General features: G+C 51.6%; 2 protein-coding genes and 1 long non-coding RNA gene across 6 annotated transcripts in view; 2 read left to right on the top strand and 1 right to left on the bottom strand.

The window, feature by feature from the left end:
* Positions 1 to 2,738, top strand: part of IL10RA (interleukin 10 receptor subunit alpha) — a 95,925-nt gene extending 93,187 nt beyond the window's left edge. Inside the window, exon 8 of the transcript XR_015241323.1 lies at positions 2,724 to 2,738. The gene's annotated coding sequence lies outside the window, so the exon portion shown is untranslated. The remainder of the gene's footprint in view (positions 1 to 2,723) is intronic.
* The window catches only part of TMPRSS4 (transmembrane serine protease 4), a 34,050-nt gene extending 16,747 nt beyond the window's left edge, over positions 1 to 17,303 (top strand). For 2 of the 4 annotated variants that reach the window (XM_086679008.1, XM_086679007.1), the window contains exons 4-15: positions 2,808 to 2,921; positions 4,431 to 4,574; positions 5,413 to 5,565; positions 6,665 to 6,794; positions 8,825 to 8,926; positions 9,844 to 9,884; positions 12,040 to 12,199; positions 12,979 to 13,145; positions 13,924 to 14,022; positions 14,209 to 14,351; positions 15,512 to 15,661; positions 16,085 to 17,303. In XM_086679008.1, the coding sequence (XP_086535134.1) occupies positions 4,550 to 4,574; positions 5,413 to 5,565; positions 6,665 to 6,794; positions 8,825 to 8,926; positions 9,844 to 9,884; positions 12,040 to 12,199; positions 12,979 to 13,145; positions 13,924 to 14,022; positions 14,209 to 14,351; positions 15,512 to 15,661; positions 16,085 to 16,096 (1,182 nt within the window). In that variant the 5' untranslated portion in view covers positions 2,808 to 2,921; positions 4,431 to 4,549 and the 3' untranslated portion in view covers positions 16,097 to 17,303. Of the gene's footprint in view, positions 1 to 2,807; positions 2,922 to 4,430; positions 4,575 to 5,412; positions 5,566 to 6,664; positions 6,795 to 8,824; positions 8,927 to 9,843; positions 9,885 to 12,039; positions 12,200 to 12,978; positions 13,146 to 13,923; positions 14,023 to 14,208; positions 14,352 to 15,064; positions 15,489 to 15,511; positions 15,662 to 16,084 lie in introns of those variants that run through there. The other 2 variants (XM_086679005.1, XM_086679006.1) reach the window with 2 other exon arrangements.
* LOC147576941 (uncharacterized) lies at positions 7,269 to 7,949 on the bottom strand. The gene is made up of 2 exons (XR_015241324.1): positions 7,786 to 7,949; positions 7,269 to 7,488 (listed from the first exon to the last, which is right to left on the bottom strand). It is a non-coding gene; the product is annotated as an uncharacterized LOC147576941 (long non-coding RNA).
* Positions 17,304 to 26,704: the final 9,401 nt, after the last annotated feature.

Genomic DNA, 26,704 nt, shown 5'->3' with positions numbered 1-26,704 from the left:
TGACCAGGGCATGAGTCGCCTGTGTGGCGCCGGGGGCTGGCGAGGATGGGCAGTGCGGAGTCCACGTGATGAAGAGAGGGAGGCCAAATCACACTGGCTTTCAAAGTCCGGCAAAGAGTGTGGTCTAGAGACAGAAGCCATGGAGGGTTCTCAAGCAGGGAAATGACAGGGCAACGATATTTGGGGGGGCTCTATCTGGCAGCAGTGTGCAGGCTGGAGGAAGGAACAGTGGCAGGTGGGGAGACTCTTCATAGCTCACGGTGGCTTTGTTAACCTTAAGTATGAAACACAAACCAGGAAAACTCTACCCGTCCTGGTGATGCTCTCCGAGAACCTCAGGGAGGCAGAGACAGCAGGACCTGGACACGGGAACTCATTGAAGGGCTCCCCATAGATGATTCACCTCTGAGAAAACAAGCCCACCTCATGTCCCCAGTGGTAGGTGCTCAGTAAAGAAATCATGCATGAATGGATGAGCAAAATGTCACCATATCCACAGCCACAGGAAAGAGGACAGTTCTGCACACTGACCACTGGGACTCTAAAACAATATCTGCTAAGATTGATAGCCTCCTCCCCTTGGGGCGCCCGGGTGGCTCAGTCAGTTGAGCAACTGACTTTGGCTCAGGTCATGATCTCACAGTCAGTGAGTTCGAGCCCCGCGTCGGGCTCTATGCTGACAGCTCGGAACCTGGAGCCGGCTTCGGATCCTGTGTCTCCCTCTCTTTCTGCCCCTTCCCCACTCATCTGTCTCTCTCAAATAAATAAACATTAAAAAAAAAAAAGAGAGAGAGAGATTGATAGCCTCCTTCATGCGAGCTCCTGGGGATAACAGGCAATACCAGCCCACACCCCCCAGGGCCTGAGCCCTGTGTCTAAGGTTTAAACTCTCCCTTTGGAGGAAACACAAAGTTTTCTGTGCTTTCCCTTTCAACAGATTCAATGATATCAGCACTTACTGGGCTCCCAGTCTCTGGCTGGGCGCCATTCTCTGCTTATGAAAAGCTGAGGAAAGAGAGCAAGACAGACCTAGAACTAGCCATCGTTTAAGCCAGAAAACAAGACCCGTTAAGAAAGACAGAAAGGATATACTTACAAGATCAAGCCAAGAACAATTCTTGGCTTAATCAAGATAGCCAAGATATTGGCTAGCCAGATATTGATCAAGCCAAGATATTGATCAAGCCAGATATCTGTTGAGGCACCAGGGACTCAGCAGTGAACAAAAAAGACAAAGACCCCTCTCTTCGTGGAGCCTTCACTTCAGAGTGTGTTAGAGTTGTAGAGTTATAGAGTGTGTTAGAGCTGATAGGCGTTTAAAAAAAATAGGGGAGGAGGACAGGCAATTGGAGAATTACCTTTGAAAATGGGAGGTCAAGAAGGTCTCACGTGGAAGGTGACACTTGAAGGATAACTGGAAGAAGATGAGAGAACAAGCCATGGGAGGTGAGGGGCAGAGAGCTGACCTATTGTTTTCCAGGGATTCTCAGGGTTGCCACACTTCCTGCCCTAGCTCACCCCGGAGGAGAAGTCCCGAGGCACCTCCTCCAGCTTATTGCCTGCAAGATGAGGGGGTGTCAGAGAACCAATCACTCTGGGAAACTTCCTGAGAATTTAACTTTTTCAAATCTTTGCCCCCGCACCACCTCCTTGGATAATGATATGAAATGGACAGTCATCATGACTTCCGTTTTAGGCATCTCCAGGCTCCTACCTGTAACTCCTAACTCCAAACTCTTGTTCATCTTTCTAAGCGTTAATGGGATCGTGTTTCTCTGCTGCTCAAAAGCTTCCCCTAGCTCCACCCTCCCTTCAGGATAAAATCCAAACTCCTGGCATGGTATTCAAGACGCTCTACAAAGTGACGAGGCCAGTCCTGCCTCCACAACATGCGTTTGCCCCCGTCACATCCCAGGCACATGGGGAGCTCACGGAGGCCCACCCCCGGGCCTTTGCCCAGCTGGTCTAGCCCCCCACCCACCCATCTCCACCTACAGAGACCCATTTAAGAGCTCTGATGATAGCTGGGGTTAGCGGCAACTACGTCCTTGTTTGCTTCTTCTCCCAAACCTCCATCGCCTTAAAGACAAGGACCGTTCTAGGGACTCACTGGTTTGTTGAGCTGGAGATGGAGGCCACGAGGACACATTCATTCACAAGTATTTATTAAGAGCTTCAGGTCCCTGCCCTCCGCAAGCTTCTAGTTTCATCAAAAGAGAAGTCAGAAAAGAGGATCAAGGATAGGAAAGTGAGTACTTGCCTCTCCTGGGGCAGGCACGGGGCAGACGGGACAGGGTAAAACACCCCAGAAGAGACTAAGTCAAGACAAGGGAGGGGCGCCTGGGTGGCGCAGTCGGTTAAGCGTCCGACTTCAGCCAGGCCACGATCTCGCGGTCCGTGAGTTCGAGCCCCGCGTCGGGCTCTGGGCTGATGGCTCAGAGCCCGGAGCCTGTTTCCGATTCTGTGTCTCCCTCTCTCTCTGCCCCTCCCCCGTTCATGCTCTGTCTCTCTCTGTCCCAAAAATAAATAAACGTTGAAAAAAAAAAAGACAAGGGAAGGACCTCATGGTCTGGAGGCTCATTTGAAGGGCGCAGGTGAAAGATGGCTAAGCCTGGGTAAGTGAAGGAGGTGGAGTGACCCTGTGCCACTGAAGCTAAGCCCAGTCTGCAGGAAGAAACCCCCAGTGCGAAGCAAAACCGTCCCCAAAGCATCCTGGGGCTCAGCACCAGGGCCACAGGGCAGGGAGGCTGTGGGCCTTGGCAGGGGCAGTCTTCAAGTGCTGACTGTAGGCTCTTTCCGTCTCACAGATGTCACCCCTCTGCGCAAACCCCGCACTCCCCTGGAGACCTTCAAAAAGGTGGGAGTCCCCATCATCGCAGCACTGCTGAGCCTGGCGACCATCATCATCACGGCTGTCCTCAGTAAGTGGCCGCCCCCACCCGCCTCTCTGAGCACAGTCCTACCCTCCACCCTTCCAGCCAGCAGTCACAGGCAGGTGATCTGCATAAAGCTTGTGTGCTTTGCATCCACCCCTGCGCTGAAGGGAGTGAGAGAGGGAGGTGAGCTCAGCCCCCACCTACCCCCAGATGATCTCTGCCACGGGGAAAACACAGCAGCACATGTTACAAACCCACGCAGGCCACTGGCCCGGCCGGTGGGGGAGGGGGCGGTCTGCAGACCCCTGAGCAGCCCTACTGGCTAGAGCAGCAGAGAGCCCCAAAAAGACCCTGGGGAAGCCACCCCCCCAGCCCGCCCCCCGGGGCAGACAGCACACCATCCCTGCCTTTAGCGCTATCTTCCTCTTGGCCAGTGTCTAGACCCCGTGTGATCTCCCCCAGGCACTCTGTGACAGAGTGACCCGAATGACCTGTGATGCCCGCAGTCCCTCCTCGCAGCTCCCACTCCTGTGACTGCCTTTGCCTTCACCTCCCCATACTCACACTCAGGGTGGGGAGCAGGGCACGGGGAGCCTTTGCAATGGGTTTTCAGCAGCAGCAGCAGCAGCAGACTTGCTGTGGTCCTAGGTCTGTTCTACGGAGACTAGTAAGAAGGAAAGCTTGCTTTCTCTGCACACACGTCCTGCCACACTGGAGAGGGACAAAGGAGCCAAACTCCTCCAGGGGACGCCAGGCAGGCAGTGGTGCCAGAGTAAGAACGGGGATCTCCCCATCCCACAAAGCCCTGTGGGGCTTCCATGCCCTGGGCCCCCAGGTTCTGCAACCAGAGGAGGTAACCTGAGCCTCCGTCCCAGGCTAGGCTCCCTCAACGTCTTGGTTTCTGGGGTCTCGACTGGCGACATGGTGTCCTGGCTTTGTCCCAGGAGGCTGGAGTGATCCTGCCTTACCCTGGCTCCGGACCATAAACCCAAGTCCGAAGGTCTGAAGGTCTAGGAAATACTCAGCCTGCTCCTCCCTTGCTCACTCGCACCAGAGCCATCAAGGCCAGTGGATCTCATCGTGAAACCCCTCAGGAAAGGTGTGGAGAGGCAGAGAGAGAGCGAGCTTTGGAGTTAGACCCTGGCTGGGATCCCAGCTCTCACCTAAGTGCTGTGTGGCCTTGGGAAATCAACCCTAACACTCCACACCTCAGCGTCCTCACTTATTTTGTTAAGTTTATCGTCAAGTTAGCTAACATAGTGTATACAGTGAGCTCTTGGTTTGGGGGGAGGGGGGTAGATTCCCGTGATTCATCGCTTACATACAACACCCAGTGCTCATCCCAACAAGTGCCCTCCTCAATGCCCATCACCCATTACCCCGCCTCCGCCCTCAGTTTGTTCTCTGCATTCAGGAGTCTCTTAAGGGTTGCCTCCCTCCCTCTATTTTTTCCCCCTTCCCTTCCCCCATGATCTTCTGTTAAGTTTCTCAAGTTCCACATATGAGTGAAATCATAAGATACCTGTCTTTCTCTGACTGACTCTTTCCACTTAGCATAATACCCTCCAGTTCCATCCACGTGGTTGCAAATGGCAGGATTTCATTCTTTCTCATCGCCGAGTAGTATTCCATTGTATATATAAACCTCATCTCCTTTATCTATTCATCAGCTGATGGATCAGGGTCTTCCCTTACAACGTGAGTTCCTCACGGCACCTGCCTCCGAACTTGTCAGGATTACATGAGGCAGTGCAGGGAAAGCTCTCAGCAGTGACAAGCAAGGCCACGGTCAGACCGATGACCACCACTTGTGGGGCCCGCCAGGAGTGATGGTGGACTGCAGGGGGGAGCTTCGGGCCAGGGGAGGGTTCAGCTAGGCGACAGGCTCTCTTCCTACCAGGAGACCTTAGAAATGTGTTGAGGTATCTGTTCCCTGAAGAGTTACAAACGCGAGACTCATTCCCATCAGCCCGAGACAGCAAAGGAGCCACCGAATTCGAAAGCAGCGGGCAGAAGACCCAACAAAACACCAGCCTCTTCCTGGGTCCTTCAGTCCCAGATAAAAACACCCAGTTCTAGAACTGCACTTAACAGTTACAAGACACTCACAACCACCAGCTTGCCAAATGTCGTCAACAACCTCAGCTCAGATGAGGCTACGAGGCCCCAGGAGGGGAATTGATGGGTCTAAGGTCACACAGGAGGGGGCAGGCCCAGTGCTGTCTTTTCATTACCAGCACCGGGGAGCAGGAGGCCAGTGGGGGCTGTTTCTAAATTTCTCCCACACATTCTCTCGCTGAACTCCTCACCCATCTCACAGGTACAGGACAGATGTTACTTGACATCTAAGGAAACTGAGGCTCAGGACCAAGTACACGGACTACCTAGTGGAATAACTGGGTCTGGAACCCTCATCTGCCTTAGAGCCCACCATATTTTTAGGGGACACACAGCCTCTCCTGCCCGCCCCCCCTCCCCCCCGGCTGCCTGCTTGACTGTCAGCCCTCACAGCCCCCTCTCTGCCCCTGCCTTCCAGTCAAAGTGATTCTGGACAAATACTACTTCCTGTGCGGGCAGCCTCTCCACTTCATCCCGAGGAAGCAGGTGTGTGACGGCCAGCAGGACTGTGCCTCAGGGGAGGATGAGCAGCTCTGTGTCAAGAACTTCCCCGATGGGTCCCCGGTGACAGGTGAGTCCAGGGGCGCGGGCACAGCAGGAAAGCAGCTCAGGTCCCCTTGGTCCACAGCATAGCATCTGCCAACTGGTCAGTTCCCATCCTTATTGTAAGGTTCTCAAGAACAGGACCAGGTCTCGCCAACTAGATCCTAGTACTTATCATGCAGCAAATACTCAGTGAATACCTGATAACAAGTGGGGGACCAGAGGGGACAGGAAATGGCAACACAGTCTGTCCCATTCTGCTGCACCGGGGTGGAACTGAGGCAGGGGGCTGGATTGGATGACCCTGGGGAGTTTCCTCCTCTCTACAGGAGACCAGAAAGGGGACTAGGAAAGTAAGGTCAATAGCCATAGCCATTGACTAGCTATTGATTCCTCTATCCGTTAGGTAAGTGCTCGCTGTAACATGCTACGCAACGAGACTGAGCAACAAGGATGCTATGCAACAAGGACAGAGGTCCTTCAAAGGAATAGGGGAGGTTTCAAACAAAAACGCCTATTCTTTCTTGGATGGGGCCAGCCCGGCATCATCCATCTAGTACTTGGGCTCTGGAGAGAAAGGATAGCCCAGGAGATGGGTGTTGGGGCTTTTGAGGGGCAGGACAAAGGGACTTCTTGCATATATCCTTTTTTATTTTTATTTTTTAACCAGAAGGTCAAATGCATATGGGCACCTGCCATTCTACTGCCAATAGTACTTCCCTCTCAACCCCTCCCTCTGACCTCACGTGGAAAAAGGAGCTAGGTTCCTCACTGAGAAGTTCCCTAGGCTGGGCAAGCGGTGTGTAACCACGAGGAGAGCCACAACCTATCACCAAAACTGATACCTATAAGAGCAAAAGGAAAAGTTATTAGCAATTGTCCCAGGACAATAGGTCACCATGGAGGTTGTTCCCAGGACATCGGGTCACCCTAGCTACCATCAAAACGAGGCTCAATTGGGCAAAGCCAAATGGAAGAAGTTCCCTTGGGGCTGAAAGGGTCGGTGTTCTATGATGCTCCAGGGTCTGGGTGTAGGGAGGGTGTGCTGGTCTCATGATGACTTCTGAGGGAGATGGGCCAGACGGGCCCCTGCCACATGCAGCTGACCCAATTTCTTGCCTTCCCAGTCCGCCTCTCCAGGGACCGATCCACTCTGCAGGTGCTAGACCCGGCCACAAGAAGCTGGGTCTCTGCCTGTTTCGACAACTTCACAGAAGCTCTGGCCAAGATAGCCTGTGGGCAGATGGGCTATGACAGGTACCCAACCCAAGCCTCCAGAGGCTGTCCCCTCACCCTTAGGACCTCCTCCCTGCCTCCTCCTTTGCCAAAAATATAGATACTGGAGTCAAACAGAGCCAGTCTTGAACCTGAGCACTTTCACATACAACAACACGAAGTTCAATCTCATAAGCCTCAGTTTCCCCAAGAGTCAATTGGAGAAAGTACCAGCAACTTCATAGGATGCCTGTGAGGTGCAGCGAGAGAAAGTAAGCCTCACCATGACCCCCAACGCACAGTTCTGGCTCCTTGCCAGCTTCGCTCCTTCTTGGCTCTGCAGGAGGCCACCCTGTCCCAGAATATAATTTACTTATTCAATGTCCCATCAATTAAAATCTCGTTTAAATGATCCTGATTTCATTGAGCCCCATCAGCAACCCCAGCTCTCTCAGCAAATCTCAAAAGCAATTTCAAACCTTCGGTGGATGAAGAGTTACGTAATCATAACAAGGGTATCTGCATGATGAGTTTATATTCGTTTGATCCTGGCAAAAGCAAAAAGGTCGTTTTTATTGTATCTATTTTAGAAATAGGTTTGGCGAAAATCAGTAACTTGCTTGGGTAGGAGAGGCCTGGAATTTGTGCCCAAGACCCCTGAACTCCTGGGCATCCCGAGTTCTAGCAGCATCTCTGTTTCTAGCTTGGGTCATTCTCTCCTCTCCCAAGGTTTTACCTGTAAAGGGAGGAGAGGGGAGGCCACTGATCAGAGAGCCTAACAGAGAGGAGGGAAAAGAACCCGTTTACTCGGCTGCAGAGTGGGGCACCTGCTCCCTGGCAAGCCCCAAGGATTCTAAGAAACTGGACCCAGAGTGGAAGCAAAAATGAGAAATGCCAGGCAGACATCATCAATCAATCACAGAACCCTCTCCTGTCGACCCTTAAAGCAGCCTCAAGGTCCTTCTTACAATAAATGCTCCAGGCAGCGTCACTGATCCATCAGATCGTTTCGCCCCCTCTGCTTCCTAGTTACCAGGTTTTTGCTGCTCCCCGCTGGCCACAGTGCACAACCCCGGACGGACGGGACACCTCTGCCTCCTTCAGTTCTGAGGCGAGCTGGGAAGGCACGCCCTGCCCCTGCTCTTCCCTGGGCTCCTCCAGCAGCCACCCAGCCCAGCCTCCCCGGCAGCCAGCCCCTCCTCCCCCCTGCAGCCCAGCCCACTGCGGCGTCAGCAGCAGGAGCGCCCAGCCCTGCAGGCTGCTGCGGCTGGGTTATGCAACCAAGGTGTCTCCGGGGCTCCTTAAGGTAATAGGTTCCTGGAGTTTCTGTCCTTCCAGAGTTCACGAATGCACCAAACCAGCCGGCTCTTGAGTTCTACAAAATCAAAGCTGGTCGGTTATTCGTTAGGATGTAAGTGGTGAACAGAGGTCAACTGTCCTGGGACTGTCCATTTCCACCCCCGTCCCTCCTTCTGGGTCTAGATCTCTCTACTTTCCTTCCTCCGCCTAGACAGGAAGCCCTTCTCATCTCAGGACCATAAGACCCTAGATGGTTCAAAGTGGGAGGGGCTCTGGAGATCATCAGGTCCACCTATCATTTTACAGAGGGAGAAACTGAGGCTTAAGGAAACCCGGAGAAGGGTGTGTGTGACCTGTCCAGGTGACCCATCAAGCCAGTCTCAGAGCCAGGACAAGAACCTCCATCTCCAGGGCTCTTAAACCCAGCACCAGGGCGCCTGGGTGGCTCAGTCAGTTAAACACGTCCAACTCTTGATTTCGGCTTAGGTCATGATCTCACGGTTCATGAGTTTTAAGCCCCGCATCAGGCTCTGCCCTGACAGTGCAGAACCTGCTTGGGATATTCATATTGTCTCTCTCTCTCCCTCTCCCTCTGCCCCTCCCCCACTTGCCTTGCTACTGGAGAAGCAAGACCACATCCACGCTGTGCCCAGAGCAGTGTCCTGGGACGTGTTCTTTACCACCCCCGTCTCCTGGGAGTGGGGGCCGCTCCCAGCACCTTCTAATCTCCCACCCCACCTCACATCTCTCTCCCTCCCTCCCGACACGAACAGCAAACCCTCCTTCAAAGCTGTGGGGATTGGCCCAGACCAAGATCTGGATGTTGTTGGAATCACAGAGAACAGCCAGGAGCTTCAGGTGCGAAACCTAAGTGGGTAAGTGAGAAAACGCCTTCTGGCCCACAAGAGGCTCTGGTAATGGAGGCTGCCATCAGGGAGGCAGCCAGACTCCCCTGAGCAGGTGCAGCAAAGGGGGATGTAAGCCAGACAACGGGACGAACTCCAGGCCGTGCAGATGGTTAGACAGAAAGGGCTAGGGAATCAGATTACCAGATTTCTGAGAGGTTTTCTGGGTTGACTCCCTATTTTATATATATAATAGAGAGCAGGACAAAGAGTGCAGTCCACATGTCGGTGGCTAAAACCAAAATTTTTCCTACTGCTTTATATTCCCAATTAAACCCAATAGGCAAGACTCCAAAGGCCACTTTGTCCTTCCCAGCCACTCACCCAGGCCAGGGGAAGACCTCTCCATACTCCCAGCTCTCCAGAGAAAAGACTGCATGGCCTTCGGCAGTGGCCTGTTCCCATGCTTCACTGCCCTGCATTAGAGCCCAGCAGCTAGATAAAAATTGTCACAATGCAGCAGAGAGCCTCAGAGAGGACGCTAGCTTCTTAGCGTTCAAGGATGCTGCTGAGGGCTGCTTATTCATCAAAGAGTGAATCTTAAAAAGGACCAAGATGGTGGCAGAATGATCCTTTGCCTCTAATTCCATTGAAATCCCCTCCCCCCCCCCTTTTTTTTTTGGTCCATTGGGAAAGCCCACAGTACAACAGACACTGTCCCAGGCTCTCCTCTTCCACTCCAGGCTGCCGAGAGCTCAGGATGGGCTCGGACACAGGCAGAACTGTACTAAGTGGTCAAGCCACCTCCATGCAGTCCCCCAGTATGTGGGTTCCAGATTTCCCCAGTGTCGGGAGGGGGCTGGGGTCAACAGTGTCAGGGGACCCGAGTCCTCGCCTCCCATCCAAGGGAGCAACAGAAACCACAAGGCCCTGTCTGTCCCTTCCAGGCCCTGTCTCTCAGGCTCCCTGGTCTCCTTGCACTGTCTTGGTGAGTACGCCCCATCTTTGAGGGTTTGGGCCCTGGGCCAGCAATGAGCAGGGAGACATTCAGCCTCACTCTTAGATCTCCCAGACTAAGTTTCTCTCCGTTTCGTCCCAAACTTCCTTCTTTGGGCCTTGGGCTTGTAGGTCAACGCTCCTTCAAGTGGGTGACATTAAGAACTCTTCCACACCATCCACACACATCCCCACAACCTAAGCAGAGAGCCAGCAGGGAACAGAAAACTGGAAAGGACGGAACGGGGCCGCCCCAGGCTCCCTCCCCAGTCACTGGGTCACAGTCTGCCCCGTTATCCAAGATCAAATTATCCGCATCCAGTCTAGCAAAAATACACCGAACAGTTAGACTATGTCTAGCACGGTCAGATGCTGCTGAGCAATAGAAAATACCCCACAAGTAAAAGAAATGGCCACTCTCCTCAGGAGCTTATGTCTGAGCAGAGAGCGAGAGGCAAGGCTACACGTGTGGCCCCCAGCTGAGTAGTGGCCACAGCCGACATGCCACAGAGAGCGCTTCGCGGAGGCCAGGAGACCCACTGGCTTCCAGCGTGACCTTGAGTAATGCACTTGACCTCTGTGAGGTCCCACCTCCCAAGAAGGCCTTTCGTCCAACGGCCCAAGGGGATCCTGGGAGACTCCCTGCTCTTAAGAGATCAGAAGAGAAAACAAGCCCTGTGGTCCAGCTCACCCTATCAGCCTCATGGTAGACCCAAGCAGAGCCTGGAAGGATGGCCAGAAACTGGACGGGCTGAGTAGAACGAGGTCATCACCACTGCTTTTGCAGTCGGGCAGTATACATGCTTTCCCATTGGGTGTTAAGACTTTTTGTTGTTATGTGACACCCACGATGCCTGGCGCGGGTGGGCTGACGCGTGGTGGCTAGCCAATGACCGAACCGTCACGTCATCTGATGTCTGCGCTGAATGGCACTGAAGTCACAAAGAGGTTTAAGTCACAGACCCTCCCTTGAGTCTCACTGGGAAGACTGAAGCACAGCCAAAATGAACGTCTGGCCGACACCCAAGACAGGCTGTGGAAATTCCAAGCCAAGAAAAATCCCCAGGGGTTGGGTGGCCTGGAGGTGGTGCCCAGGCCGAACCTTGAGCTGTGGGCTCCCAGAAGGGAGAGACCACATCTGTTGGTCTGTCTGGTCCTCTGCTCTCTTCCCTGCATCCTTGAACACAGTAGGCACTCAATACAAATTTGCCGAATGAATCAATGGTTTAGATAAACAGCAAAGAGGACAGCTTCTCAGGGACAGGGGCTTCCTTGAGCAAAAACAGAATGACTCTCTAGGGAGCTATAAGCAGATCAATTCGGCTAGACAGAAACCTGATAGAAGGACAGCAGGCAGCTGCCGGAGGAGGGACTTTAAACTCTACCCTCAAAAGAGAGATACCTCGGGGCTCTGAGGAGGTGAGGTGACTCAGAGAGAAAGCAGAGTTTGGAATAAGAGGTGTCCGTAAAGCCCCTGGCTAGCCCAGGCCCCGAAAGTATAGCAGGCTTTTTCTTTTCCTCTGAGAAGCACGGCTGTGGCAGTGACCTCCAGGACTGGAGAGGCGGAGAGCAGGTCAGGGAGGCGGGAACGGAGGCTTTTACAAGAGCTTGAGGGGCACGATGGAAAAGCCAAGGAGGGTAGCATGGGAAAGAAAGGTGTCAAACTGGGAGACTCACACAGCGTGGGGGGGGGGGGGGAAGGGACTTCGGGAGCGGGGAGTTTAAGATAGGAAGATCCAGTGTGTGGAACTTCCTTCCCACTCTCCCAGGACGGTTTGTGGGCATCTGTTTGCCTACACTCAGCAGCAACGGCTGGGGACACTCCACCTGGGCAGGACTTTCCTAATTCTGCATCCCTGTTTGGTTTGAAGGTCGTGAATTCCCAGCACAATGGACACACCCACGATAGAAACTCTTCAACACACCCAAAGCTGAACAAAGGGGGGGGGGATGGTGGGGGGAGCCTATAGTCTGGAGATTCTCACAGCCTTCCTACGAATAGCTCAAAACTGGCCTGGTCCTCCCCACCCCTCCAGGCCCCCGTCATCAGGGCCCTGTTCTAAGGGGACAGACTCTGGGCTCCAAGGGGGAGGCCATCCCCTCCAGAGCCTGACTTCTGATCTCTCCCTCCTTCCTCCTGCCTCCAGCCTGCGGGGAGAGCCTGAAGTCCCCTCGGGTGGTGGGCGGGGAGGCGGCCTCTGTGGATTCTTGGCCTTGGCAGGTCAGCATCCAGTACAACAAACAACACATCTGTGGAGGGAGCATCCTGGACCCCCACTGGATCCTCACCGCAGCCCACTGCTTCAGGTGAGGCCCACACTGCAAGGAGGCCTTGGGGGATCAAAGGCTTGGAGGGGCCGGAGTGCTTGGGTCCCCCGTCTCCCAGCCTGTGTTTCAATGCCCTCACCTTCCCTTATAGGTTAGCAGAGCCCTGCCCATACAGGACCCCATAGAGTCCTGGGGAAGGACTACTCCCAGGCCCTCTTCACTTATTTCCTTTCCTTCCTTCCTTCCACTCAACATCAAATGATGAGTACTATATTATGTGCCCATGTGTGTTACATCCCATCAGTGCCTTAGAGGAACTCACAGGGTAGGCCGGTGATTCTTAACCTTTTCTGGGATCTGATGAACTCCAAGTTCTTGCTTGCAAACCATCCCCCCCCCCCCCCCCGCAACCCGCCCCTACACACTCAGCGGGCAGGAGTGTCCGGAGTCAGGAAGAAGAAAGCCAAGTACGAAACGCAACTGACAAGTACCGCATGAGTAACACAGACCGTAGAGAGCATCGTGGGAGAGAGCGCCAGGACGCCAGAGCTCAGGCACAGGGAGCAGTTCTTCCCCAGGCCTCCAGTGAGAAGCTTCCTTGGAGAGATTTCACGAGGGGAAAGGATCAAATCCCCTTTTAGAATTGAGCCTGCGGTAGGCGATTCCTCAGACCCGCTCCTTCTCTGCCACCCCTGCCGACACCATCATTGTCTCTTAAAGCAGGGACACGCAGCACCCCAGTCTCCAGGGCCCTGAGGGCCCAGCTTTTGCCAGAGGCTGTGCAGCACAGGCCTGAACCCTGCCGTCTCTGCCCCTAGGAAGCATCTCGATGTACCCAACTGGAAGGTGAGGGCTGGCTCGGACAAACTGGGCAACTTCCCATCCCTGCCTGTGGCCGACATCTTCGTCATTGAGCTCAACACCACGTACCCCAAAGAGAAGGACGTTGCCCTCGTGAAGCTGCAATTCCCGCTCACGTTCTCCGGTGAGAGGCGGCATCTGGGAACAGACAGACCCCCGTAGGGCAGGTTATTCTCCCATCACTCGTTCACCAAGTGGCCTCGGCACCTCACTTGTCCTCTCAAGCCCTCAGCTGCGCATTTGTTTCCCGTGAATATACCAGCCTAATGTCAGTGATGCCCTGAGGCCCCCTCAAGCCGTCAGCTCCTGCTGGGTTCTTTTGGGGTCTGTTTTCTCCATGTGCAGCGCCTCAAGTGGGAGCCGTAGATTCATCCGACCTTGGAGTCGTGAGGGACCTAACAGATCATCTAGTCCATCCGCCACCCCAACCAATGCCAAGAGCCCGCACGATATCTCTGCCAAGGGGTTGTGCCCATCTGGTCTCCCCCAGGGATGGGGAGCTCATTACCTTTAGGGCAGCCCGTGGAATCTTTGAACAGCTTGGTAGATGACTCATGCTTCATAGTATTTATATCAGCACTTCTAAATGTCATTCCCACAGGACACTCGTCCCTTGGGAGAAAAGAGGGCTCTATGCCCCAAGTAAGTTTGGGAAACATTTTTACAGTAGAGCTCTCGTCTTGGGCCATACTAGTGTATTAAAGATCTGTTTTTTTTTTTTAATATTTAATTTGCTTTATTATGTCTAACCCCTATCTCCTCAACTTATTTGACCACAGAACTTTTTTTCTCGTGCCATTTTTGTTAACGTCCTCTGGAACATATGTCCTAGAAACCCTGCTGTCAACCTTTTCAGAGGGCTTAGCCACCAGGCTCTCCCCCTCTTTCTCTGCTCCTGGCAGGCACAGTCAGGCCCATCTGCCTGCCCTTCTTTGATGAGGAGCTCCCTCCAGCCACCCCACTCTGGGTCATTGGATGGGGCTTTACGGAGCAGGATGGAGGTGAGTCCTGGGCTCGGGACCACAGGGCTGAGGGAGCAGCTCTTGGAAGTGATGGGAAGGAGCTCCGTGCTTCAGAAAAATCATCCTGGAAGCCCAGGCACCAAGGTGCCAGGCAACCCAGAGAATTGTCCCGGGCTGGGGGTAGAAGGCAAAAATGGGAACGTGAGTGTGTTTTCAACTTCCTAGGAAAGATGTCTGACACGTTGCTGCAGGCGTCAGTGCAGGTAATTGACCACGCTCGGTGCAACGCAGAGGACGCCTACCAGGGGGAGGTGACCGAGAAGATGCTGTGCGCGGGCATCCTGGAGGGCGGCGTGGACACCTGCCAGGTGGGATCCCGAGGGAGTTCCTCGGATGGGATGTTAGTCTTGGAGAGACAAAGTCCAGAGGCGGACTGCCCCGCCTGAGGCCTTGCGTGCGGTGGGCACTCAACGTGCGAGGAAGGGGGACAGAGAGAAGGCAAGGATGGGAGAATGGAAACAAGCAGAAAGATTTCCAATGTGTATTTCGCATACAAAGATGGCGTTACCCGCCTCATCTGCTCTTCCTTCCCTTCATCTTACTTCCTGTCACTCGAGGGCAGGAACACCGGGTCTATGTTCTCTAGAACCGTCAAGATGCCGAACTACCCTAGAGAAAACCATCTGATGCTGGATAAGCCCTGGCGCAACTCCCCCCACCGACCCCACCAATGGGTCCCTGAATACATGTTCCCAGAGGATCTCCCGATCCATTTGCATTAAAGCCCCTCGCCCTATTCCCGCCCCCATTCTCGGTCATTCAATTCCTCCACTCAAGAGGGATCTCTTGGTCATCTCTTGAATGCCAGGTAAATAGGTTTGGGGGACAGTGTCTTCTTTCCTCAGGGAGCTCACAGTGGTGGGGTTAGGAGCAGTCAGGCTATGGTGTTATTGGGGGGGAGGAAGTCTCGGGGGCTCTAGGAGCTGGGACAGACACCCAAATAAGCACACTTTTCACTGCCATGTTCATAATCTGTTTTGTTGTGTTTTCTCTCTCTCTCTCTTCTCCGCTTGACTCTAAGCTCCCCAAGGACAGGGATCTTTGTTCTTTTCATTGATCGAATCCCAGTTGTCTAGAACAGTAGGTGCCACACAGCAGGCACTCCAAGAGTAGCTAAATAAATTTGGGAAACGCTAGGTTAAGCAAAGATAATCAGGCTTCTCACCGCAGAACCCCTTAGAGCCTTCAGTTTGCTAGTGTGTGTTGTGAATGCCTGCGAGAAGGCTAACAGCAGCCGACAACTTACTGGACCACAAACAGACCCTTTTGCCCCAACTGGAAGGCCATTCCAGGCTGCAGGAACAGCATGAGCAAAGTCAGTGAGGGCAGAACAGCACAGAGCACTGGGAAGCAGAGAATAGATGGGTCAAGGCCGGGGGGTGGAGGTGGGGAGCCGGAAAGAGAAGCCCACCCTTCCACCCCACCCCTGCCTGCCCTCTCCAGCAGCCCCTGTTCTGGTGTCTCACAGGGTGACAGCGGTGGGCCCCTGATGTATCACTCTGACCTGTGGCAAGTGGTGGGCATCGTGAGCTGGGGCCATGGCTGTGGGGGTCCAAGTACCCCGGGAGTATACACCAAGGTCACAAGCTATCTCAACTGGATCTACAGTGTCCGGAAGGTGAGCCTCCCTGTCGTGTCCTCCTTCCCTTCCTCTACCCTCAAGGTATCAAACCATCCTCAGGTTTGATTCAAATGGCTCCGAGATAACGCCTTGCATCCTAAGTAATTTTCCCTACCAGTGACAGCCTGAGATTCCACCATGAAGAACTGAAAGTCTCTAGGATCAGAGATTCCCCTTAAATGCAAATGGCTTAGGGTACGGAACACACCCAGCTTTTTCACTCTCTATTCCCTGGCAGAATGCGACTATCAGTGAGTTTCCAGAGAACAGATTCTGTTGAGAAGGAGGGTGCAAAGGCTTAAGAAACTTTCCTCGAAAATAGAGGAGCAAAGCGTTTCAGAAAAGGCAGGCTATTTTTGCACACGTCACCACCTTGTCCAGTTTCAAATCACCTGCCTCTCTGTTGGTCTTTTGTTGTAGTCTACACTATGATGCTTCCGCCCCTCCGTACTGCTGGGAGCTCCTTCCCCCCTGTCCTGCCTCCCTGGGGATCCCCCAGAAGTCAGACGGAGCAAGAGCCCCCTCGGGCGCACCTCTCTGCCCACAGCCTCAGCATTTCTTGGTGCAGCAAAGGGCCTCCATTCCTGTCAAAGACCTCACAGGCCACAGGCCCCCAGAAGAAAGTCAGCAGCCCCAGCCCGGCCACCCCTGGGGCTCCAGGCATCCCAAGGAGAAAGACTGAACAGGCCAGCCTTCCCACCAAGGTCTCAGAAGGCATTGCTAGGCCAAGAAATTTTCCTCCTCTACTGAACGGAAGTAGGCTCGCTGGTGAGAACCCAGATCACCAAGGGCTGCAGCGGAAGGAGGAGAGGTCTGAGCCAGCCCTCCCCTCCTCCACCCATCCCCAAGCACACTCAGAGCAAGAAACCAAACGTAACATAGGATGCACTGTCCTGCTGTTGACACAACTAATGTTACTGTTGTCATTGTTAGCCCCGTGGCTGCTGCTATTCAAAAGGCCTGCGAAGCCTTTGACACAGGCTGACTGGGCTGCGTGGTAAGAACTGAGCGAGGACTACTGCACCCCTACTGCATCATCCTTGGGCCTGGGCAGGGAAAGGTCCTGGAGAGCCCAATGATTCTCGAAGAAGGAGAAAGGAGACACAAGGCTGGAGCTGCTGAGTGAGGGCAACAGTGAACTTGCGGACTGGGGAAGCCAGGGTGAGCACGGCTCCTTCCCACACAAGGCCGTCTCCCACTGCCCTCCTCCCGTTTCTCCTGCCTGCCCTACCAGCCATGGGCCAGAGATAACACCTAGGATTTGGGAGGGAGGTAATTTAGGCATTCAAGGCTGAAGTCAATCATGGCTCCCCCAGTGGCTGCAAAGAGGTACTGCACCTCTGAGTCCTGCCTGGAGAGCCCAGGGCGTGGTTGCTTGCTTCCTTTAAAGAAAAGACATTTATCACCTGCAAAGTCTGAGATGGTGCCCGAGTGGGTTTCTGGGGACATAAGCATGACCATAAGCACTCAAATGGTCACAGAACTAAGCCCCATGGACTTCTCGGGCCACTGTGTGGAGGCCCAGGCGTTCTGAGGACCCTCTCGGTCGGATCGTAGAGAAATACACTTGCTGATCCTTTACTAGGCTCTCAGGAATAATAAAAATCTTCAAAGGCAAATAAATACATAAATAAACCAAAGTATCAGAATCACGAGCTGAAACGAAGGTAGAGATTGGGAGCAAGAGCCAACTAAAATCTTGGGTTGTCCTGGAGACCAAGACCTATATGAAAGTTGAGACGAGAACTCAAAACCCAGAGCCAGTGCTCACAATCAAAGATCAGCCAAGATTTATCAAAAAGAAAACCCCATGAGGGACGCCCGAGTGGCTCAATCGGTCTGCAGCCTAGGTCAAGATCTCACCATTCCTCAAGGTCGAGCCCTGCGTCGGGCTGTGTGCTGACAGCTCAGAGCACCTCCCCGACTCGTGCTCTGTCTCTCTCTCTCAAAAATACACATTAAAAAAAAAAAAATTTTTAACCCCGCGGTGGGAATCATCAAAAACAGCAAATCATCAGAAAACCAAGCACTTTACATGTTCGCATTATCAGATTATAATAAAAAACCCATAGGGTACCTGGGTGGCTCAGGCAGTGGAGCATCCGACTTCAGCTCAGGTCACTATCAGATTATAATAAAAAACCCATAGGGTACCTGGGTGGCTCAGGCAGTGGAGCATCCGACTTCAGCTCAGGTCACGATCTCACGGATAAGTTGAATAAGAGCATTCAGACTCCTGGGTGCTATGAACCGTCACACTGTAGGGCTTCTAATACAAGAGCTTATAAATCTTTCATTAAAAATGGGCACTTTTCGGGGCGCCTGGGTGGCACAGTCGGTTAAGCGTCCGACTTCAGCCAGGTCACAATCTCACGGTCCGTGAGTTCGAGCCCCGCGTCGGGCTCTGGGCGGATGGCTCAGAGCCTGGAGCCTGTTTCCGATTCTGTGTCTCCCTCTCTCTCTGCCCCTCCCCCGTTCATGCTCTGTCTCTGTCCCCAAAATAAATAAACGTTGAAAAAAAAAATTGAAAATAAATAAATAAATGAATAAACGTTGAAAAAAATTTTTTAAAAAAAGGGCACTTTTCCACATTTTAAAATATTTTTTAAACACTTTTAAAACATACATAAAATTTACCATCTTAACCACGTTTTAAGGATATGGTTCAATGATTTTAAGTCCATTCGCACTGTTGTGTGGCCATCAATCCCGTCCATCTCCAGAACTGTTTTTCCCTTCCAGAACTCCATATCCCCTTCAACCATAACTCCCAGTCTTTTCCTCCCGCCAGATACCGGAAGCCACCTCCTACCTTCTGTCTCTATAAATTTGGCGACTCTAGGTCCCTCATGTAAGTGGAATTACATAGTATTTGCCTTTTTGAACCTGGCTCATTTCAGCTAGCACACGGTCTTTGAGGTTTACCCATGGTTATAGCCATGTATCAGATTTTCCTTCTTTTTTAAAAAATTTTTTTTATTTAAAAAAAATTTTAATGTTTGTTTATTGAGAGACAGAGAGAGAGAGAGCATGAGCAGGGGAGGGGCAGAGAGAAGAGGAGACAAATCATCTGAAGCAGGCTCCAGGCTCTTGAGCTGTCAGCGCAGAGCCAGATGCAGGGCTCCAACCCATGAGCCGCAAGATCATGACCTGAGCCGAAGTCAGACGCTCAACCGACTGAGCCACCCAGACGCCCCAGATTTTCCTTCCTTTTTAAGGGTCAATAATATGCCATTATTTATACCACATTTTGTTTCTCCATCCATTTATTGACGAACATCTGGGTTGCATCTACCTCTTGGCTATTGTGAATAAGCTGGGCTAAACATGGGTGTATACATGTCTCAAGACCCTGCTTTCGATTCTTTGGGTGTATACCCAGAAGCAGAATTGCTGGATCATATGGTATCGGTTTTTAATTATTCATTGCTTTCCCTAAGGATCACACCATTTTACGTTCCCACCCACCGTGCACAAGGTTCCAATTTCTCCACATCCTCACCAACACTTACTTCCTGTTAAAAAAAAAAGAAAGTAGGTATTTTAATAATCAAGCAAATGTGACAAGCAGATTTGAAGAAGAACCAAATGGAGCCCTTAGAAAGAAGAACTATGATTATTAAAATGAAAAACAGAATGTTGGGGGTAAATAGCGTTTAAGATGGAGACAAAGAGACTGGAAGGTAGATTGAAGTCACTAAGGTTGTTGCAGAAAGAGATGAGATAAAATATACATGTATACAAAAACAAGGCTAGGGACAGTGGAGGCTAGAATAATAAGGTCTAACGTATCCAGCTAAACCCTCAGAGGCAGAGAATGTAAGTATTAAAGAGAAATAATATCTCGGGGCGCCTGGGTGGCACAGTCGGTTAAGCGTCCGACTTCAGCCAGGTCACGATCTCACGGTCCGTGAGTTCGAGCCCCGCGTCAGGCTCTGGGCTGATGGCTCGGAGCCTGGAGCCTGTTTCCGATTCTGTGTCTCCCTCTCTCTCTGCCCCTCCCCCGTTCATGCTCTGTCTCTCTCTGTCCCAAAAATAAATAAAAAACGTTGGAAAAAAATTTTTTTAAATAAAAATAAAAAAAGGATAAAGACATGTTCAGGAAAATGACAACCGCGAGTTTGCCCCCGACAGGCCTTCTCTGAAGGAAAATCTCAAGTATGTACTTTAAGTTTTGATTTAAATTCGAGTTAGTTAACATCCCTTGTGTATTAGTTTCAGGTGTGCAATGTAGCGATTCAACACTTCCATACAACACCTGGCGCTCATCGCAAGTGCCCTCCTTAACCCCCACCACCTGCTGCACCCAGCACCCCCCCCCCCCCCCGCCCCGTAACCATCGGTTTTGTTCTATATGGTTAAGAGACTGTTTCTTGGTTTGTCTCTCCCTCTCCCCCCGCCCCGCTCATTTGTTTTGTTTCTTAGTACATACGAGGGGCGCCTGGGTGGTTGAGCATTCAACTTTTCATTTCGGCTCAGGTCAGGATCCCACGGTCAGCCCCATATCAGCCTCTGTGCCCATAGTGTGGAGCCTGCTTAAGATCCCCTCTCTCTCCCACCGCCCCCTCCTGCTCGTGCTCACGCTCTTAAAAAAATTTTGTTTCCCACATTAGAAGTGAAATCATATTTGTCTTTCTGTCATTTATTTCCCTTAGCATAATACTCTCTAGCTCCACATCATTGCAAATAACAAGGTTCCACTCGTTTTGATGGCTGAATAATATCCTATTGTGTATACACACACACACACACACACACACACACACACACACACACTCCTTCTTTACCCATTCATCAGTAGATGGAGCCATGGGCTGTCGCCATAATTTGGCTATTGTAAACAACATTGCTATAAACATTGGGATGCATGTATCCCTTTGAATTCGTGTTTTTGCATCCTTTGGGTAAATTCAAGTATGTACTTTAGCAAGAAGAAATCTACCTTCAGGTAACATGGTGGCTCAAGGTGGCGAGGGGAAGCTCTTTACAGAAAAATGTAGCTTATCAATATAAGTGAATGATAGAAAATTTGCAACTTTTTTTTTTTAATTTTTTTTTCAACATTTTTTTTTGGGACAGAGAGAGACAGAGCATGAACAGGGGAGGGGCAGAGAGAGAGGGAGACACAGAATCGGAAACAGGCTCCAGGCTCTGAGCCATCAGCCCAGAGCCCGACGCGGGGCTCGAACTCACGGACCGCGAGATCGTGACCTGGCTGAAGTCAGACGCTTAACCGACTGCGCCACCCAGGCGCCCCAAAAATTTGCAACTTCTAATGAAATAATGGACTCAGGCAAAAATCCTCAGTAGACACGAAACCCATTAAATGAAAGGTTTATGGAGACCTGGATATTTGCTTAACGCCCAAGTGTCACCCGACAGATGCCTTGCTGATCTCAAGAGGAAAACCTAACTTTAAAAATTAAGGAGGGGCTCCTGGGTGGCTCAGTCGGTTAAACATCCAACTTGGGGTCAGGTCATGATCTCGCGGTCCAGGAGTTCAAGCCCCACGTCAGGCTCTGTGCTGACAGCTCACAGCCTAGAGTGTGTTTTAGATTCTGTATCTCCCTCACTCTCTGTCCCTCCCCCCGCTCACATTCTCTCTCTCTCAAAAATAAATGAACAAAAAATTTTTTTAAATCAAGGAATCAGGCTGCCATCACACCACCCAGCGGAATAACCAGATATTATGCACCTCCCAATAGGAGCATGAATTATGCAGGTGACATCACCTAAAGGCACCTTATCAAAAATGCTTAAGCTACACCTTCACATCTAATTTCCAGCTTCTAGGAAATATAAAAGTTGGAAGAACAAATGATACCACTTGCAAGCTCGCAGACAAACCCAGCAGGAGGGACATTCTACCACATAGGTGGCCCAATCTCTTCAATAAGACAATGTCACGAAAGGCTCTTAAGAGGCCTAACAACCAGCAGCAAAGGACATTTGTGCAAAGGGGTAACTGGGGCAACGTGAATAGGATCCGGGGATTAGAGGACAGGAAGGGATTGTTCGTTGTGTGTGACAATGACATTATACTTTATAAAAACATTCTTCATGTGTAGACACGCATGCAGAAGATAAAATAACATGAAGTTGTCATTTACTTTGGGGGAAAAGTAACAGTTGACACAGTTATGACAAAACGTCATCGAGTGAAATCGAAGGGATACTTACTATTCTACTTTTCTGTACGTTTGAAATGTTTCTCAGCAAATAGATTTTTTTTTTAGTTATATAAACAGAATAAAAATAGCCCCACAAGCGATACAACTCCAAAGAGAGGTCGATAAATGCACCATCGCAGAGGAAGCCTGCAGTATACTTCTCTCAATTACTGATGGGTCAGGCGGGCACAGTATTAGCATAGATGATGAAATAATCCGATTAGCAGGCTTCACAGACAAGTGTAGAACCTACCACTTACCACTCAACCCTTAGAGAATAAACATCCTTCTCAAGCGCATTTGCACAAAGTGAACTATGTCCTAGGCCACAAAGTCTCGACGCATTTCAGAAGTAGTATGGGCACCCCCACACCCCGTTTTGTGCCATCAATCCCCACCCAGCCTTGCCTGCGTCCCCCACCCTCCCACCTCTAGGCCCCACCTTCCTGCCTCGCGTGGACCCGGCTCTTTCGTGTCCATGGCTCTGGATACCTGGGCGCTGCCCTCATTTCTAACACCGCACCAGTCTCCCCACCCCCTCGCTGGGGCCAGGGCCGGGCTTTGGCTTGGTCGGTCTTCATGGCGCCCACCATGGTGGGAGCCACGGGCAGCTTTAGCACCCAGAGCCAGCAGACTGTGTCCACACAGAGCACTGGCTTCCCCAGGCCTGCCCGGAAAGGCTGAGTAACGAAACACGGAAATTATCATCTACAGGACAAACGTTGAATAATGGAAGATGAGACAGGATGGAGCCAGCAGATAAATTACTCCTCCTTCTTCCCAGGATGGAACTATTCAGAGAAGCCTAGCTCCCCAGGGATGGTCCTGTGAGTCAGCTTATGGAGCTGTGGTCAGCTCCGGAACACCTCACCTTGTGTTTGCTCTCTCTCCCTCCCTGCCTCCCAGCCCTTTCCCTCTAACTCCTGCCTCCCCGGGACGGAACCCCACAATAAAGCGTTAAGTTGTAAATTTAGACAAGTTTTCTAAGAAACCTAGGCTAAAACCAGTAATTCACCTGAAAGCCAGCTATCAGAGACAGCAGGATAGAGGCCCGAGTGTGACCCTGACAGGGAGAGGGGGGTGCAGCCCATCAGTGCGGTGGGGGAGCTAAGGGGAGACCTGATGTGGCGAGCTCTGTAATCCAGGTGTGTGTAAATGCCACAGAAGGCAGCATCTGAAGTAGAGCTAATGGCCGAATAAGGCGATTCCAGTTACAGGGAACAGCAGGAACAAAAGCAGGGAAGGGAGAAGCCCTGTGCTCCGAGGACAGGGTGAGAGAGGACAGAACGGGAAGGTGAAAAGAGCCCTAAGATGGCTTCGCAGCGAAAAGAATCTGGGCTTTAGAGGCAGGCACACCGCCACTCAAAACTCCGTGAGTGTGTGCGTGTTGTGAATGGATTACCCAGTTCTAAATAAAGCTGAAGGGTTCAAGTAAAGAGAAAAAGTTCCCCCCTTCAATCCCCGACCTCCCTCCTCAGAGGCAGCCTCTGACCTCAGTTGGATGCGTATCTTTCCGGACTCTTTACAAACACTGAGCCTCTCTGGGTTTCCATTTCCTCATCTGTAAAATGGGGCCAATAACACTGGTGCTCCCCTCGTAGGGTTTTGCCATCAGAGTTGAATAACCAGATCCGTGTAAGGTACTCAGAGAAGCCCCTGGTCCAGCAGGGGCTCAGTGTAGGTCAGTGACGATCATGTCGTTATTATTTACAGATTTCTGTAAATGGCTGTCTGCTTGTTCTACAAAATGCACTGGCTTTAAATTCCAGTTCTGCTACACAAGAGTTACATCTTCGGGAAGGGTGTCTGTTTTTTTGTTTTTGTTTTTCTTTTTAACGTCTCAGTGCTTGGCTTCTATCACGGGTAAAATGGGGATAATTATACTTGCCTTCCAGGAATACAAGGACACTTCAATATGCTGTAGGAAGGGCACTTGGGACCCTAGGGATTCGATCCATATTTGCCTTCGTCATTACCACACAGGGTCGAGTCTCTCCAGCTTGCTCCCAGAGGCCTCTGCGCTTACCGTTTAGGGCCAAAGGAGAAGAGAACACTGGGCAGGACAAACCCCCCGCTTTTCTTTTCTTTTTTTTTTTAACGTTTATTTATTTTTGAGACAGAGCATGAACAGGGGAGGGGTAGAGAGAGAGAGAGACACAGAATCGGAAACAGGCTCCAGGCTCTGAGCTGTCAGCACAGAGCCCGACGCGGGGCTCGAACTCACCAACCGCGAGATCATGACCTGAGCCGAAGTCGGATGCTTAACCGACTGAGCCACCCAGGCGCTCCCCCCCCTCCCCCACTTTTCTAAGCCTCTGGAAAGGCAGTGCCCAGGGTGAGAGACAGGTTTGGGCCAGGGACCCACACCTGTAGTTTCAACTAGTACTTCTCAAATGTGCACACAAGTCACCTGGGAAACTTGTTACGAAGCAAATTCTGCTTCAGTGGATTTGAGGTGGGGCCTGAAATCCTTTCTAACAAGCGGACTGGTGATGCTCATGCTGCGGGTCCCCAGACCGTACTTTAAGAAGCCAGGGCCCAGGACCCCTGCCCCTCCCATGGCCCACCTGAAAGCCATGTCCAGATGCTCTGCCTTGCAATGTCAAGGGCTCGAACAACGGACCTCACAGTCCATTCTGGCCTCAAAGGGCTGCCTTTCCTCTGAGCAGATAAGACACGTCATTAGAGACCGCAAGCCTCTCTGCAGATCCCATCCCTTCAAGGGAAGGGCAGGGGGAGGAATCTAGATCTATCTAGAGAATAGACATAGCTCTTGCTCCCATGGAATTCACATCCTAGTTAGAGAAGATACATAATAAACAAGTAAACAAACATAGGCCTCCTAGAGATAAATGCTTTGAAATAAAATCAAACGGGTTAAGGAGCAAGTGTCTGAGCTGGTGGGAGGTATGATTGTAGATACGATGGCCAGAGAAATCTCTAAGGACAGGACATTTGAGCAGAGACCTGATTGAAACAAGAGAATGACTCCTGTGGGGGAAGAGCATTCCAGCAGAGGAACAGCATGTGCAAAGGCCCCGAGACAAGAGGACCTGATGTTTGAGGCACAGCAACGAGAACGATGAGGCTATGAGTCAGCAGAAGGCGAGTATTGGAAAAAGATATCAAAGAGGCAACAGGGGCAGAATAAAGCCTTCTAGGCAGTTGTGAGGGGTAAAATATACCAGAAAGTTCTGAGCAAAAGAAGATCTAATTTTTTGTGTGTTTTTTTTTAAGACGTCCTTTACGTACGATAGAATTCATCCTTGTTAGTCTAGAGGCCTGCCAATTTTGACAACTGTGTACCAACAAGCGATCATAGCCCCATCACCCCCCAAAAGACTCTCTTGCTATTAACAGCCTTCCCCACACCCACCTAATCTGTTTCTGTCCCCACAGTTTTGCTTCTCCCAGGAAGGCGTAGAAATGGAACAATATAGTAGGCGCTTTCTTGAGGCTGAAGTCTTTCACTTAGCATAACTCATTAGAGATTCATCCACACTGGCACACGGAACTCTTTATTGCTGACGAGCACGCCACGTACGGACGTACGATGGTTTGTCCACCCGTTCACCAGCTGAGGAACATTGACGTTGTTCCCATTTTGGGCGATCACAAATAAAGCTTCTACAAACATTTGCGTACAGGTGTTTACACGCCCATAGCCTTTCACAAATTTCTTCTGACAAAGACAGGGAGTAAATTCACTCTCCCCTCTGAAACGACTCAAAAGCTGGGGAAGTGATACACAGAACGGCTTTCAGACGTGGGACACGAGGCAACACAGGACAGTGAGCCCTGAGAGAGGTGCACCCTACGGTACAGGAGGGGGGCCCGGGCACAGCCTGGCAACCTCCAGGAGTCAAGGAGATGGGGGTAGGAAGCAGGTAGGGCTCACCTCGGAAAGTCCTGGAGCAGAGAGAGCTTCACGGCGAGAACTCTGGAGACCCACAGAGGGTCCCCTGGGGGTCTTTGGCTTCTAATGGGGGCCGCGTGTGTGAGGATATCACCTGGGACTGAGAAAGACCCACCGGAGAGGGGTGGCGAGAATGATCTGGAGCTCACACCGGCCCAGAATAGAAACATGGCCACCAACTGGCATGGGAAAACTTTGTAATTCATGGGAGATGGGAAGGGTATTGAAAGGGTACTGCCTCAGTAGTGGGGCGAGATCACCCCGAGATGAAAGGCTGCCCCGTCAGCCCCAGGGTCCTCACCCCCCTGCCTTTCTGGTGGTTCTTGCCCTGGCTTCACGTGGTCTGCTCCCACACCCCACCATGAGTATCAGCTGAGGACTCAAGAGGACCGAGGGCGGGTACCCGGCCCTGTGAATCCTAATTGCCTTCACCTTCCAGTTTCTCAGCGCCTCTCATCAACTCAGAGAAACACCGGGCTTGGCCGAAATTCCCCTCCCTGCACTGCAGCCTGGAAATCCTCTCCAGGCTGTAAGCTTGGCCAATAAATAGTAGGGCCACCTCGCCTGTTTGTCCCTCTCGGGAGTCACCGTCTTCCAATCCCTGTTGTCCTACCTCTGAAAACCACCATATCATAAACTCTTTCCAGTGTTGCAGCCGTTTGAGGTCCAAAGGTACAGGGTCCCCAAGTCTCTATCTTGTCTGGAAGCACAGATGACATTATCTCAATTTGTGCCGAAAGGACCACTCGAGAGGGCAGATCAAGGACAAACAAGGACGGAAGGAGGAAGAGCGGTGAGAAAGGTACTGTAGTGATGCAGGTGAGAGGCAACGGTGGCCTGGTCCCGGATTGCACGGATGGCTGTGGTGACAGGCAATTGAGTTCAGGATGTGTTCTGAACATAGAGCTGATGCGATCTGCTGATAAAAGGGTTTCAGGTGTGAGAAAAAAAAAG

Source organism: Puma concolor, chromosome D1 (genome assembly GCF_028749965.1).
Source record: "Puma concolor isolate L17-30 chromosome D1, mPumCon1.1.hap2, whole genome shotgun sequence".
NCBI lineage: Eukaryota > Metazoa > Chordata > Mammalia > Carnivora > Felidae > Puma > Puma concolor.
This window is presented reverse-complemented; position numbering and strand designations above follow the sequence as displayed.